Source organism: Amphiprion ocellaris, unplaced genomic scaffold, assembly GCF_022539595.1.
Source record: "Amphiprion ocellaris isolate individual 3 ecotype Okinawa unplaced genomic scaffold, ASM2253959v1 Aocel_unscaffolded284, whole genome shotgun sequence".
Classification (NCBI taxonomy): domain Eukaryota; kingdom Metazoa; phylum Chordata; class Actinopteri; family Pomacentridae; genus Amphiprion; species Amphiprion ocellaris.
This window is the reverse complement of record NW_026559460.1, coordinates 16488-32759: the sequence shown is the minus strand read 5'-3', so window position 1 is coordinate 32759 and position 16272 is coordinate 16488. Positions and strand designations below refer to the sequence as shown.

General features: G+C 43.5%; 1 protein-coding gene across 1 annotated transcript; it reads right to left on the bottom strand.

The window, feature by feature from the left end:
• Positions 1-6: 6 nt before the first annotated feature.
• unc5b (unc-5 netrin receptor B) lies at positions 7-15404 on the bottom strand (the record flags this gene model as incomplete). Its single annotated transcript, XM_055008842.1, has 16 exons — positions 7-1061; positions 1625-1803; positions 1898-2062; positions 2877-3026; positions 4275-4514; positions 4606-4780; positions 5438-5525; positions 5639-6007; positions 6438-6632; positions 9590-9622; positions 11597-11761; positions 12325-12492; positions 12750-12930; positions 14071-14174; positions 14654-14797; positions 15170-15404. Coding segments are annotated over 16 exons (2757 nt in total), but the record flags the coding sequence as incomplete, so codon positions are not given.
• Positions 15405-16272: the final 868 nt, after the last annotated feature.

Below are 16272 nucleotides of genomic sequence, written 5' to 3'. Positions count from 1 at the left end.
CTTTGAGGCATTTCTTGGTACAATATAAAGAGTCAGTCTAGTTTTTTTTTCTTCGCCAATTCTGTAAAAAAACAAAAAAAAACAAAAAAAAAAAAACAGGAAAAAGAAAACTTCACAATCCACCCTCCTACCACAAAAAAGAGGCAACTTTTTTATGTTTCAGACCTTGAGGGTTCGATCCTTTGACGATTTGTCAGTCGAAGTGGTTGGACAAGAAATCCTAGCCTGTCTGATTCAAAGACGATTAATGACCACTTTGTCTGTGTGTGTGTGTTTTGGAGAGTGTGTGTAGCCCGGAGAGGCTGCAGGCTGGTCGGTCCTGCCTGTCATTCACTGCACACACAGAATGAAAATGGAGAAAACAAAAGCCCCTGCCATAAGGTGAGATGGTGTTAAATCATGCACTTTCATGCTGCTACTGAAACATGGCTAATCCCATGTTAGCGTCTGTGTTATTGTGCGTGCTTCAGTGTGTTGAATACATGGACTTTTCTTTTGTTTGTTTGTCCCAAAGCACTGTTATTTATATACAAGAATAATGCCATTTTTGCTTTTTGAAGAACACCACATTTGACAGGTGACTCTAACACCCATTTTACGCCTTGATACCCTCAAATTGGTTTCACATCTTGCAGATGCAACATTGCTTTGGAGAATTTAAACTAAATCAAGTTAGCAGTTCGATAGCCTGCATGTGAATGGGTTATGGTGGCTACAGTGGCTGATTATGGGCAGGTGAGAAGGGAGATGAGGCAGAGGTAATACAGTACATGTGAAGCAATCAAAATGCTCCGTGTGATTTGTGCCAGGTTGTGCATATTCATAGGCAGGTATTCTTATTTTCATCACGGGGGTGAAAAAAAATGTCTTGCTTGTGCTCTTGTTTCTTGACCAATCAACAATCGCCATCTGTTGTCATGACAACTAGCACCTCACTTTTGCCCATCTCCTCCAGTGCGGTCGCCAGAGAGACCAGGTCTGCGTCACCTTGGTGACAAGCTTCCCATAAGTCCAGTAGAACACCTGTGGGGCTGGGCTTTGTGGCAAAGTAGTTCAAATACCTGAGCAGAAGAAAGATGAGGCAAGTTTGTTAGAGGGAAAGGACAGAGACGAAGAAGTATTCTGTTAGTGATTCACAAAATATTAAGCCATGAATGCTGCTGCAAATACTGCTGGTAAAACTTCATTTTGACAGCACAATATCGATGCCTAGTTAACTATCATATTTCAGCAGGGTTAGCTAATTAGCAAGATGAAATATCCACTGGATTTTTTTTTGCATCTCATAATACGCATGACTGAATAATATTCTTGAACTTAATATTCAAATAGTGTTTCTGTGATTGTAATCAGTATGAGCAGGATAAAACACAGTTGTTTTCACATTTGTCTGTCGAAATTAAATTCATGTCAAACCAATTGTAAATGAAACTCTGAGTCTGAGCCCTTTAAAGTCACAAACCCACATACCTATGCTCAGTCAGAGAGTATTTGCATGTCATATTTAACACAGTTGTAATTTATTATTTCATGTGACAGCTGAAACTAGAAAGCTGACTGTTATTTTGCAGCTGAAGCGTGACCAAGCTGCCTTTCACACCTAAACATGTGAGGCAGAGCTGACCTGTCAAAGCCCAGACTGCGAGCCAGTAGTCTCCAGTCACAGCCTCGAGCGCTGGGAGCATCCAAACTGGCACAGATCTTATGGCGGATGGAGTCAGGCAAGCGAAAGGCATACGGTCCCACTTGAGAGGAAGGTAGGCAGGAGCCTCCCGAGGGGAGCGGTGAGTGTGGTGGTAGAGTCTGGATTGACAGATAAGGTGAGAAATGCTGGGACCAACGCTAGCATTTTGTTTGAGTTACCATCTTACTGCCTTATGTCAGTTGTCACCATTACCTCCTGGATGTCCGTGAGCAGCTGGAATATCTGTCCCTCCCCTTCCACCTGTCGGACGCAGATCTTACAGGTGAGCTGCGACACAGCCAGGCTGCCTCTCTCCAGGCTGAAGGTGCAGTGCAGTGGCCTCTGACTGCCACTCCAAATATGATAGAATGGGATCTCCTGTCACACAAAGGAAAGCCGTAAAGAGGAAAGCTGGAAAAAGGGTCCCTACGTGATTAAAGTGGCTTTACCTTCAGCAGCACAATCTGGAAAGATCTGGAACACAGTTTCCATTCAAGGATTGTGCAATATGCTTTATTTTGATACAGGGTGTTTCCACCGACTTGGGTCTCTGTGTGTCGGAGCACAATTTATTTGTAAAGCGCACTGTCCATAAATTAGGGCCACTATCAGATTTCCTGTTTGTTTATTCAGAAAGGGTTAGGACTGCAATCTCGCTGCTGCCACCAACAGAATGCAGGGGAGAGTTTGGATGTTTACAGCCGCAGTGAATGGTGTGAAGTCCACCGGCTGTATTATCTGAGAGAACAGCCATTATACTGAAGTGAAATGAGTTTTCCAGACCATTATTTTTTTTTGCTTATGTACTATTGCTCATTAGTTTTTAAGTAACACTGACAATCTATCTGTACTTTTATTCTCTGAGGTTCTGATGATTTGTGCTTTTTTGCAATAAAAACATTCTGCTCCCTTCTATATGGGAACAATCGGACTGGATTCACATAAGGGTCAGATTATTTCCAAAAAGAAAAAGGACACGGTCGCACATTTTTTTGGTTTTACTTCTAAACCATAATCAGAAAATGTTATTTATCAGCATTAAAGCTGTGACTGAGCAACGCAATGAGCTGGCATTTATTAAGCTGTCGTTTCTTTGCCACCTCTGCCAACTGATGATAGTAATTTTCCACATGTAGAACTCTGGGTTTCAGATTGGACATCATATATGATGCATATAGTATTACTGTTTTACCTGATACTTGGCCAGAAGTTTGCTTCTCCAGTGAGAGTGAGGAATGTCGTGGATGGACAGGCGCAGATTGTGGTAACTATCTTTGAAGAGCAGCGGCTTGGGATCCTCCAGCAAAACTCCGCCTAGACTTCTCTCCAAATCCAGCACCTCCTGCGCGAAGGCAGAGAGAAGACGGCTTAGAAACACATTTATTTGATCAGACTTATAATGGGCTGATCACTTCAACACGTTTCAAAAATGGTACTTTCAAAAAATGCTTAATTAAAATGTGTTGCGCATTCTCTAAGTTGTTGTTTCCAAATGGAAATGTGTGAGAGCTAACAGTTTGAAAGCTGTTTGAACTTTAGCAGCCAGAAATCATGTAATGTGATGCCAGCACACTGCACACAGCACGCTCATATTTACTTCCCTGGCTGGTCTTTGAACACTTTATACAGAAGGGACTGAGAAAGGAAAAATATTTAACGTCAGCAAGTCCAGCTTTCATTGGATCGAGGGCTCACTCGCTGTTTAATATGGGGTTTGTATTATGCCCTACTATTTTGAGTGTTTGCTTCTTGTGGGACATGAAGATACAATATATTGCTCCAAAAATTTAATTTGGAGAAGGTGAATCGGCAGGGTCGAGAGGGGATGGTGCTCCTCTATTGCCCAGAACCACTGTGGAAATAAGTGATATTAACTTTTAGTGTTATTAATAAGTGACATGATTCAATATAACACAAATACATGTCTGTGTTATAATCTATTTATAGTTAGTTATATTTTCTTTCACGTCATGCTTTTTGACTTTGCATGTCCCTTTGCATATCATTTGCTTGGGTTTCTGTTTTATTTCTTGCCTATGCACAATAAAAACAATCCAGGGTCTGTTATACTCAGTTGCAGCTGCTGTAATGGAGAATTTTTGAAAAAGCAAGTTATTACCATTACATTTCCAATTCAAATCATATTTACAGTGTTAAACAATGTCCTTAATACTGCCATTGCTTTTCAAAAGTTTTCTTTTTTTAAACCACTCTTGTTATTGCGTAACAACAGTGGAATTGGAGAGATGGCTGATATTTTAAAACAAATGAAAGCTTACAGGTACTTTGGGAATATCACTGCATATATGGTTGGGAAGTGCTAAGTTTTGACAAGGAAGAGGATGATAAATCTGGCTCTGCTGAAAACAATATTAAAGGATTCCAATCCTTAAACCAGTTTCCTATTATTGATATTCAATTAATATTCTTCTATTACCTGTTGACTCATAGCAAAGACATAAAGTGAGAAAGTTTGTGACGGAAACAGAGAGAAAAGTAAAGATAAACAGCAGCACAGGCAGACAGCGGTGTAGATATGTAGACACACACCCACACGGTAAACACAGACGGATAAACACACAAGCAGCACCTTGAGTGCATGTGGGGTGTCATGGATACAGTAGATCCGGAGGCTGTAGTCCAGAGAGAGGCATGGTGCTCGGGGGGCAAAGAGAGCCAGCTGCAGGCGCTTGCAGGCAGGTTGTGGAGGGCAGGACTGGCCCACAAGGCCGTATGTTCCCAGCTGCTCCATGAGAACGTGACAACACTCCTCTTCCAGCTGCAGGTAGCACGGAGACGACAAGGTCTCCTCCCCGACAGTCAGCACCTCCTGTATGGAGACAGAAGGCGGGTTCAATGATGCCACGTCTGCCAGCAAGACGGTATTCAATATTTTGGTGCCAGTTTGAGAGTCGTCTCACCTCCCATGCCCCCTGGTGTGTTTGTGTCTTGAGTGTGAGCGTCCAGTCAGGTGTAGGCGTGTCTAACTGGGCACAGTGGGGCAAGGTAAGGACGACGGGGCGATTCAGAAGCATACCAGATGGACCACAGCTCACCACAGGACTCAGTACAGTCTGACTGCCTTCAGAGGGCAACCTGTAAATATCACACACACAGCTGAACATCTGAACTGTATTTATAGAAGTGTGGAACATGCTGAGGTCTGCACAGTGGCTCGGTGATTAGCACCATTGCCTCACAGCTCGAAGATCCTCGGTTCGCGCCCCAGTCTGGGCCTGGGATCTTTCTGCATAGAGTTTGCATGTTCTCCCTGTGCATGCGTGGGTTTACTCCAGGTACTACGGCTTCCTCCCACAGTCCAAAAACACGCTAAATTGCCAGTAGTTGTGAATGTGGGTGTGCTTGTTTGTCTGTATATGTAGCCCTGCAATAGACTGACGACCTGTCCAGGGTGTCTCCTGCCTTCACCCCAGTTGGGATAGACTCCTGCGCCCCCACGACCCTAATGAGGATTAAGCGGTGTATAGATAACGGATGGATGGATGGAATGTGCTGCTATTGCTGTATCTGATTCAAACTGAATATCAAAACTGGCAAGGAATCCACTTCAATTTTAGGGGAAGGGCTGAGGCAGGATGTTCAATTTTTCATCCTCAGAAGCGATAGAACTTCAAGTGTTTCATGGTAGGTGGGAAATTGTCTGATTGAGGTGAGAATTAGGTTATTCTGCCTTGTGGCTGCAAAGTACAGTAGATGAGAGAAATAGAGGAATAAAGACGAAGGGGTGCTCACGTTGTTTTGTCCCACTTGTTGATGATGAGGTACATCTCGTAGAACTTCCCCTGAGGGATCGTACCAGGGGGGACCAGCAAACTCACACCTGAGGGAGAAAGTGCCATGACTTAACTTGTGTTCTGTTTATTAAACTAAATATAGTTTACACTTGGAGCAGATGAATTCCGCTTAAAGACAGCTTCAGGCAATGTGTATTACCTGTATTGGGGATGGTAAGACGTCCTCCCAGATTTCCCAGGGTGGCGCTGGTACTCAAGCCCGGCTCTCTGGACAGCGTGTGGCTGGGATATTCCCGATCTCTACCCACAGTACCCACCGACTTCAGGCTGAGGATCTCTCCGTCACTGATGCACATGTCAGCGGGAAGCTCCAGGGATGAAAGCGTGGAGGAGTTATACACCTTGATTTTGAGGCTGGGCAGCGGGTCCAGCAAGGGGGAGGTGGTCATGGGGATTTTGTGGGGGCTGTCGTTGACCCCCTGCTGCAGGGAGAAGAGCGGCCCACGGAAAGCCCCCGCTGTGGCTGTCAAATCCGGAGGAGCTGAAGGATGCAGAGGGTGAGGGTTATCTGTAGACAAGAGGGAGGAGAGGCTGTTCTCTTATCACCAGAAATGACTCAGGCAGAAGCTGAGAGTGCTAAAAGTGATGCGAGAGAAATGGATTAATGTTGCTAATTAATATTTGATGGCAAGAGCAAAAGAAAGGGCACCATGACAAATGCTTAAAATGTAAAAAATGTAATGCCGTACAGAATGGAGAACTGACAGAGAGGAGATAATGGTATATGAGAATTAATTTATGGGATGGTATAAATAGCAAAGCAGGCATTAAATGAACTGTGACTAAGTGTGTTTATGAAAGTGCGTGAAAAAAAACAAGAATAGCTGTGAAAATCGGCACGAAAAAAACGTCAAAAATAAATACAAAAGATACACTGTGTGCTGTGCGAGTGTGTGCTGAATTATGTGTGTGTGCTTGGGTGCAATGTGTGAACTCACCCTGTCTGGGAGGCTTGTAGTTGCCAGGGTGGAACGCGGCGGTGAGCGCAGACGAGGAATCGGTGATGTCTCCGTGGAGATGGCGGCATCTGCGACGGTATGCGAGCACCCCCACGCACAGCACCATTATCACACTCAGCAGCAGGGCCACCACCAGACCAGTGTAGACCGCTACACCCATACCTGGGGCCAGAGCTGAAAGAGAGGACAGGAGACGTCACAGAGAGACACATCTGTAAACACATGACTAACACTGCAAGGGATACACAGGAGGGGAGACAACACAATGTATGAGACATCACATGATTAAACACATATCTGAGGAGTAAGTGGAATAAATTAGCATAAGTCGGTGCTGACAGTACTAACTGATTAATTCATTAGTCTTTCGGGCAATAAGCAACAGTCCTGATAATTTTTTTCTCCAGTTTCTAAAACAAGACATTGCTCTGCTTTTCTTTGTTTTATATCATTATAAATCCAGTAGTAAAGATGTCAAAGATTAAATTTTAAAGGCACATTGCACTATATAAATTTAAGTCGTGACACTTTTGACTCCATTCACTAAATATAATAAATAATTTAATTGAGGATGCAACAAAATAACCGATGCTTAGTGAACCTTTTCCTCACAAAAGCAGCCACAGTTGGAATTTTTCATCCTTTGATTTTTCTCTTAAAACAACACTGGCACACCCAAATATAAAACACATGTGGTTACTGTAGTTACTCCTCTTGTCAATACTGGACTTGAAGAGATTGCTCCCTAATGTGATTAAAATGCAACAGATGGGGGTTAAAATCCCGAGTCCTCAGGGCAACCTGCTGGCCTAACGGTTAGGGTGCATACCACATGGGCTAAAATGCTCTTAGCAGCTGAGTCCTCGGTGTGACTCCGTTACTGCACGCTATTTTGCTGCTTTCTCTCTCTCTCTCCCCACAACTCCTGTCTATCTCTACTGCGCACTTTCAAATAAAAATGCCCCCAAAAAATCTTCCAAAAGAGAAGTCTTTGTTCTGTGTGAAAATGCATTTCCATTGTTCAGGCTGAAGCTGACTTCAGCAGTCAGAGTAACTCAAATCAAGTTTTCTAAAGTTACAGTCATTTTAGTGCTTAATCCCATATTTTTGTTGCACTACTACAGCTCAGTAAAGAAGCTCAGTCGAGGAAACAATGAGAGGAAATCAGGCATTTAAAAGAGTAGAATTTTAGGAAAATACTGCTCAGATCTGATACGGTAAATCAACACTGACACCAAAACTGATGCTTTTTAACTGGATCAGGTATCAGCCATGATGTGACCAATTCACATTTAATGCACTGATTATGTCAACGGCATCATAAAATCGCTCTTTCTGCTATGAGTGACAGTAATGGTGAGTCACTGGCTGGGTTACACTTTCATCATTTTACCTTATATAAAAATTACACAGATGCTCCATGCAGTTTGTAGGGAAAAGAGAGCTCTGGTCTGTCAGAACCTGCAGACGGTTGTATTGGCAGAGGTATCAGGGGGAGAAAATATGGATTGGTGCATCCCTTGAAAATCAGGCAGCCTAACCCTCGTTATAGCTTTGGCTCAAACTTAAAATGAATTTTTACACAGAACAAGCATTTTGCTGCCCATCTGTTATACTGGAATCGCATCAGGGAGTGGACCACGTCACAGTCAGCGTGGGCAGCAGGAACGATGACAGTGTGGTCTTAAGATAGACTTGACAAAATGTCATCTTATTCTTTAACTCTGGCCTGATGCCTGTTAGGATGTTCCCAGTGTTAAATTTAAAGCTACATCCTGTTTTGGGTGAGCGCATCATCCCGGAAAGTCTCATCTATAAACAGCACCTCCTTGCCTGCAGAGGGCGCATCTGACACTACAAGTCAGCGTGGGTAGAAATGAGGTGAAGGGGGTAGTTGGCCCTAATTTCACCTGCTCCCCATTGAGCTCCTTCCCTCTGCTCCTGCTGGGTGATTGGTTGTGGCTGGTCAGCAGGCCCACCACAGCCTGCTTAGCCCAGAGTCCCCCAACGCTGACCAGAGCCAGACACAAACCGGACACGTGAGCCAGTCGCACCACAGTAAAGCAGAGGAGAAGACAAGGAGCAAAGTTGGCAGGAGACAAGGAAGAGCAAAACAGAAGAAGGAGTAGACAGGCTGGATATATACAGAGGAGGAGGAGGAGAGAGCTAGATGAGAGGCAGTCTGGCAAAAGGGACAGGAAGGAGTTAGATAAGGTTGTGATTCGTTGAGAGGACGGAGGGATTGTGAGTGTGCCGAGGAGGATGATAAGGATAGCAGTGCCTGAGGAAAGAAGGAAACCACAGACAGTACAGAGCCGCAGTGAGAGTAGAAGAAAGGATGGAGGAGAGGAAAGCCGGAGGCAGACGGGCTGGCAGAGGAGAGCTCCAGTGCTCACGTGGCACGATTGAACCAAATCCGACAGCCGTCCGCACTTATTACCAGAAACGGAACAATAGCGAATTAGGTGCATTACTGTGGCTGCTCTCCCCTGAGTCCACATCTCAGTGAGCTAGAGGAATTACCATCACTTCAAATGTAAACTATATCACAGATTAACTGAAAGTCAAGACAGAAATCAAATGTTCTGCTCTGTGCTTTTACCTCACAGCCAATAGATCAAAGGGTGTCAGCTTAGGGGCAAAAGATTTCACTCCATAACAGAGTGAGCAGAGCTGTCGTGGTGGATTAACACCAGCTGAACCATTTTGAGCAGTTTGTCTAATTACTCCAATATTTATTAATCTGTTTGTTGTAATTATATCCTCTTTTTTTCAATCTACAAATGTAGCAAGCTGTTGTGCAAATGATGCGATGTGCAAACACTGAGTCAGCTCTGAAAACCTATGTTACACTTAGTCAACGCACAAGACAAGAGAGGATAACAACACTCATAAGCAGGCTGGACAAGAAGGTGAGGCGTGTCTTCACTGAACTTGATCTGAGATGACAAGAAAGTGTGGCTGCACGGGCTCAACACAAAATGCAGCACGCATTCAACCCCACGTGCAAACACAGATGCTAGGCCTCCTAACCTGTATGAGCACACACGGACGGACAGACACGCACACATACGGTACAAAGACAACAACGTGAAGCAGCGAAGGAGCAAACTCATGGAAGGTGAACTTACGATGGCTTGCATGTTCAATAGAAATCTTTTTATCTGTTTGAACAGAAGAAAAAAACAAGAGAAGAAAGAAAAGGGGGGGGAAACACAAAACATAAAAATGGATGGACTAGTTGATATGCAAATGAAAGATACAACAACAATACAAAGCAAACACAGGAACGTAAACAATAACTCATCAATATGAAAATAGAAATGTAAATGCAAAAAAGCACAGTGCAAATAAGAAAACATAGTTAATAACTAAAAAAAAAAAAAAAAAAAAAAACTCTTCTAGAAATGTGTGTGAATGTGAGCCGGCGTGGAATAAAGTTCAACATAATTATTTATATCTTATTCACAGAAAAATAACAGCCTAATAGGAATGGTTGTGAAGAAGATTAGTAGAATCTGGATGACAGTGGCGAAGTCAAAGAAAGTTTCCAAAATGGACGCTGGTGTTTGTGTGACACATGAGGGACCCAATGTAGATTGAAACCATGTCTTTTATACATCCCGCAGGATATGTTATCGCCTTCATGCTTTGACAAAAAAAAAGAAAAGAAAAGAAAAACATCCCTCCTGACGGGAGCAGTCATTTCCAAGATAACGCCAACGTGAATCATCACTGAGAGCTTTGAGGAAAACCGAAATCGTCTTTCAGGATTGTGTCACTTCCTAGATCTCAAATCAAATAACCTTCTTTCCAAAGCATCATCAAAACACCAAACGGCTTCCTTCGACGTTGCCATTCGTCCGATAGCAATTAGCATCAACCGGGATGCAATTAAGATGATGGTTTGTGGTGTCTCAGAGCATTTCACATTTACGACTTGGGTATTAAAAATGAGTGAGATATTAGAGTGAGCTTCTGCCATTCGATTGGAGTGTGTGAGGAATGCAAAGAGTCCTAATATCATCAGGTGTGTTTGTGACCACAGAATAATCAAATTAACATGCTGGGAAAATAAATAAGTCAGTCAGCAACCTGTAGTTTGCCAAGTGACACATTTACAGATCTCCTGCAGCACACGGCTTCCCATCTTCCCCCTCTGTCAGAGCCACTTGAGTGCTTGTTCTCCTGATGGCCTCCTGAGAATGCTTGGCTCTGTGCAGCCGAATCAGACAGTGTATTTGTCTAATCTGGCTGCACTGTGGAAGCCTGTTTATGTCAGGACTCGCATGTGTGTCTGACAGAGTTGAGGCACAGTGTCGCTCCTCCACACTCTGCACGTGCATTTAGGACATTTGTCTGCATGTTTGGGCGCGTTGGTGTGGTTTTTTAAGTGTGTGTACTTGAATGTATCTCACTGCCTTTGTGGATGTGCATCTCTAAGATTCTAATGCGCTGTCAGCTGGATTCCTCCCAGCTCATCACGGGCTGCACATTGGGTGTCAGTGTGAGTCTGACTCACTCTCATATGCTCTTCCCTGTGCTAATTTTTCAACTTGGCCGTGTCATGCCTGCTTCCCACTCCATGCGCTCCCTTACACTGAACTCGTTCCATCTTTCTTTCTTGCTCTCTTTCCATCTGTGCTTTTTAGACGTGGATCAGTTGCCTTCTCTCTTTGTGAATGTAAATTTTCCCCTCGTGAAACATCTGTCAGAGATTTAGCTATTTTTACTTTCATCTCTCTGCTTGTTCACGTTGTTACCATGCTGCAATGGCTAAACACCTCGGGAATACGGTTCCATGCAAAACAGTTTTGAGATGCGATACACCTTGTAAAACTCTGAAGTCTGAGCCAAGAAATCACTGCCTGCAAGATTTTCAATTATCAATTTAACAACCACCTGAAGCAGCAAATCTGCTTTTTGGAAATTGGCCTCTATACATACAATAGAAACATCATATTCTTTCACATATTAGACAGTTCAGCTATTAGCATTCGTGAATTGAACTCGACAGATACTTCTGTATTAAAGGGAGGGGGAAAAATTAGGATTCATTACATGAAGAAATATACATAAGCCAAATATTTACTCTGATTTGACATTAAACAATCACTGCAAACAAACTGGAGACTTACTTCGTGCACACAACCCCTCGGTACAGTTTTTGCTCTCCATCATGCTGCCGCTGCAGTGCTTTCCTCCGTTTATGGGTGGGGGGGCTTGGCACTCACGGCTGCGCCAGTGGGTGCACTCTGTCCCACAGGCCGACCACTTTGCCCACTCTGTCCAGCCTCCGTCCACTGGAAGGACAACAGAGATGTGAGCCTTTTTACAGTAAATAATTTCATAGCTCCAGGTAGAGTGGGAATTGGGCATGATGTTATAATGCAGTATGATGCAAATGTAATGACCTGAAGTGCATAATTTGGCAATTTGCAAAATGGATTGTGTGGTTTATTTTAAATGACTGTGGAGTCAAGGTGGTCTGGCACACAGGGCAAAGTGAAAAATGGTTAGAATGGTGTGTGACAATAAAAAATAAAAAATAAAAAAAAAAGACACCGCGCTCCTGATTTAGATATGACAAAATCAGAGCAGTTAAAAAAAGCAAATTCTGTTCTGTCCTGGTTGGATGAAGATGGCTCACAGTTCTGATGGGTGAACAGCCTGGGTGACTGTCAGGGTGAACCTTCGGTGAGGGAACAGAGCTGGGAACCAGTTTATGAGGCACAAGTTCTCAAAAGTTTTCGTTTTGGTACTTCCTGCAGCAAATGGCTCATTTGGGAAATTTCCCGAATTTCCAGTGCATGACTATTTTACCCGGAGATGTTATAAATAATACAAATGAGTATGTCGTCTTCACCTGGGCACAGTGTGGTGCAAGTTACTCTCTGGACGGGTGGGCCCTCACAGAAGGCTCCTCCATTAAGAGGAGCAGGATTGGTGCAGCTGCGTGTTCGACGCTGCCAGCCCCGCCCGCACCGAGCATTACACTCTGACCATTCAGTCCAAGAAGACCAACCTCCGCTCACTGACAGAGAGACACACACAGACAGGCAACAAAAAAATTTAGGTATAGAGCTGCTTATATGTCAGTTTTTCTCATTTGCAAGTCATCTATTGCTACGCAACATAAAGCACCACTACACCATGAAACGCAGACGATGATTATGGTGCCATAATTCTTCAAAGTTTTGCATCAAGCTTGCGTCTGTAAATGAATGGGGTGAAGTTCATTCTCATGCATGAGATGATGAGAAAAGAAGACAGGAAATAGGCATGTGTTACCATAAACGATGAGAGTAGCCGTGCTGCTGCGTCTTTTGGCCACCACGTTACGAGCCACGCAGGTGTAATTAGCCGTGTCCGACAGTCTGGCCTGTTTGATGATCAGATCGTGATCAATCGTGATCAGGAAATTGGAGTCCTGCGATGGATCTATGACATCCTCATTCTTCAACCAGTCCACCTGGAGAGAACAGACAGATACACCAATGAAATAATTTTCAGAGGGATCAAATTAAGTTAAATTTAATAGAAAATACCACTACTTCCTAGATGAGCAAACACAGAATCCAAGAATTTTGCCTTAACGCTTTCAGCCCTCTGTGTAATTTCCATTACCAGAATTTTTTTTCTTGCAGATATTTTTTCACATAAATCACTGTACAAATCAGCAGGTGTGTATGCATAAACATGAGTCTGCACACCACACACAGATTCATTCAGTAAACACTATAAACCTGCAGAGTATTAAGCTGTCACAACACACGGTGTTGATCAAACAGTCAAACTTTGATAATTTTTGCCTACAAAAACCCCCCAAAAAACACAAAGTTGTTGCTCCTTATTAAAACAAAATTCTCTTTCACCCATTGTTATATTTAACACACCTTCCGTACTAATGGACATAGCATCTTAGCTAACTACCACAGTCAATACAAGTGGCATTTATTATTAAACATTAAACACACTTTGAAATTCCACTTTTATTCACTCCTGCGATCACATAACATATGCTTTTATTTTGCATTTTTATTATGTTTCCATGCTACGTGCTTTTTATGTGACATAATAACTGTTATTAGGCCACTAAAAAGAACAATACCGCTTAGCAAAACATAAATATTTACTTGAGCAATAAAATTCTACATTCATGAATAACTTGTTTATCTTTTTTATTCCATCGCCATTTTATGAGCAAAATAAGCCCTTTTGATGCAGCGTTGTTGTTGGAGCAGCTTGGTGTTAAAACATGACACAAAGTGGATTTAAGCTTTTTGAGCTTTGTTGTTTAAATAACAGAGCATATATTCACTGATGTTTATACGGCTCAGTGGGATTTTTATTGATCACGTCAAAATGTCAGCGACTCATCCTTTACTTTCTTCCCTTTTGTTTTATGTTGTTGAAGACTGCAGTGCATAAATTTGTGGGACTGATTGCTAGTTAGTCAGATCGCTGCTTTACTGTCGTCCTGAAATATTTGAAATTGGAGTGAGCAACTTTACCCAAGAAAACAGAAATGAGTTGCATCAAGAGCACAGATTTAAGCACATAAAGTAACCAACAAATGACATGGTAATGTGATGAGGAGGAAGACGGGTACCTCAGCAGCGGGCATGCCCTCCGGGGGTCGACACTGCAGCAGCACCTCCTGCTCGAGTCGCACCTCCCGCCCAAGAGGCTCCTGCTCAAAGTTCTTCCTCAGGTCTACAGAAGGCCAACACACATGTAGGCAGCAGTTAGTGACAGCTGACGCACAACAGCAGAGTGACACCCTGTTTATCTCAGTGACACTGGCTGTCGCACAAGCACACACACACACACACACACACACACACACACACACACACACACACACACACACACACACACACACACACACACACACACACACACACACACACACACACACACACACACACACACACACACACCGGGCGGAACCCCAAAAAGCCTCTGACACTGTGTCGCTTTTTTCATTCCAAACTCTCATAAACATGCAACATATTAATCACACTGTGGCACCACATTACCACGGGGGACTAAGATGGAGCACTGAGGCAAATTTATTTGCATATATACTTTAGTTGACACATATGACAAGCAAAAAGTCAGAGACATTTGCCCTTCTGCTGTCTCTCCTCCTGTCTTCCTTTCTTTCTGTCAGACACAGCTTAGATACTGACATGCAATGCGAACGTAGGCACGGTTGCTCTTAGTGGTGCCAGCTGAGCTCCAGGCCACACACTGGCACCAGTAGTCCTCCAGCCCAAACAGTTCCTCCACCTGGGTCCTCGACACTGAGATGTCCACTTCCCTCACCACCAGACCTGTATGCAAAGAGAGGCGGGAGAGAGTGAGAGAAGCCAGGAGAGAGAGATTAGTGAGGCATATTTTTCACAGTGCATATAAATAATGCATTGGCTGCAGGCCAAAAGCAGTTAAAGTGCACATAAAATCCTATAGGAGCTAATGGATTATGTAGTTGAAAATGATGTTGGTAATTGAGTATGATGTTTATGTCTGTAAAATACAAGGTGACATTACTGTGTGTGCATGATTGTGTTTACAGTACACCTCTGTACATGCCTCTGTGTGTGTGTGTGTGTGTGTGTGTGTGTGTGTGTGTGTGTGTGTGTGTGTGTGTGTGTGTGTGTGTGTGTGTGTGTGTGTGTGTGTGTGTGTGTGTGAGAGTGTATCACCTGTAATCTGGTCCAGGCTCTCTCTGGTAATGTGATCGTTTTGATTGACCCATTCTCCATTACATTTGAAGTAGATCTGAGTGGCTGGTGAAGCCCGGCAGCGCAGCTGGACTGGTCGGTTCTTGACGATGAAAGCGTCCTCTGGTTCCAGCAGGAATTCTGGAAGAGGTTCTGCCGGTGCTGATGGGAAGGAGTCGGGTAGAACCTCGGCCTCAGTGTAGTCGCTGCTCTCTGGAAACACAGAAAAAACAGATTAGGGTGACCGTCCCTCAATGGGAAGACCAGAGTCTTCATCAAAGGCGGGGGATGACTGTTCTGTTGCTGATCCTGGACTCTGACCTCAATGGTGATGAGGTAAGAAACAAGCAAAATGACAAATTTGTCCCTCGGGGATCAATAAGCTATCACATACCTGGAGAGGGTAAATGTGTGTGTGACAGCTTGTCTTATGTGTCTCAATATAGCTCTGGGGTATTAAGGCAACCCTGTTAGTGTATTTCAAGAAGACATTTAAGGTGCTGACAGTTTGCACTCTAAGTGGAGGAGCACAGTGACATTTTTGCCTTCCTGTATTGCCGGCAATCTGGTCAATGCCGGCCTCCTGCCCCGGTCTCTCTGAAAGAGTCCATGCTTCTCAGCTGGAGAGAAGAGCTGCTGACCTTCCACAGATAGGTCCTGTTGATCGCACATTATCCCATGACATTTGCGATGTGACATATCCCTCCTGACAAGAAGGACACAGTAGCTCTGACCTCTTCAGTTGCTCTTGTTTCTGCAGTAATGATGGGTAGACTCCAGGCAGTATATCAATGCTGCACTGTTATTGGCTGCTACTAGTGTTTATAGCTACAGATAGATTGTCTGACTGAAAACTTTGCTATGTGCTGTAAAGTTTTGAAGAATTTTAAGAGTCAGCGTGTTTGCTATACAGATCATAAAGTCCTTTTAGGCAAATTTGTGATTGTGGTGTACATAAATTAAAGCCACTTGACAGTTTCAAGAGTATTATAAAGATGTATAATGATATAGTGACATAAAATGTCAAACACATCACTACTGTATTTACTCCAGCAGCACTGGAGTCCAAATTTCACTGTCAGTAA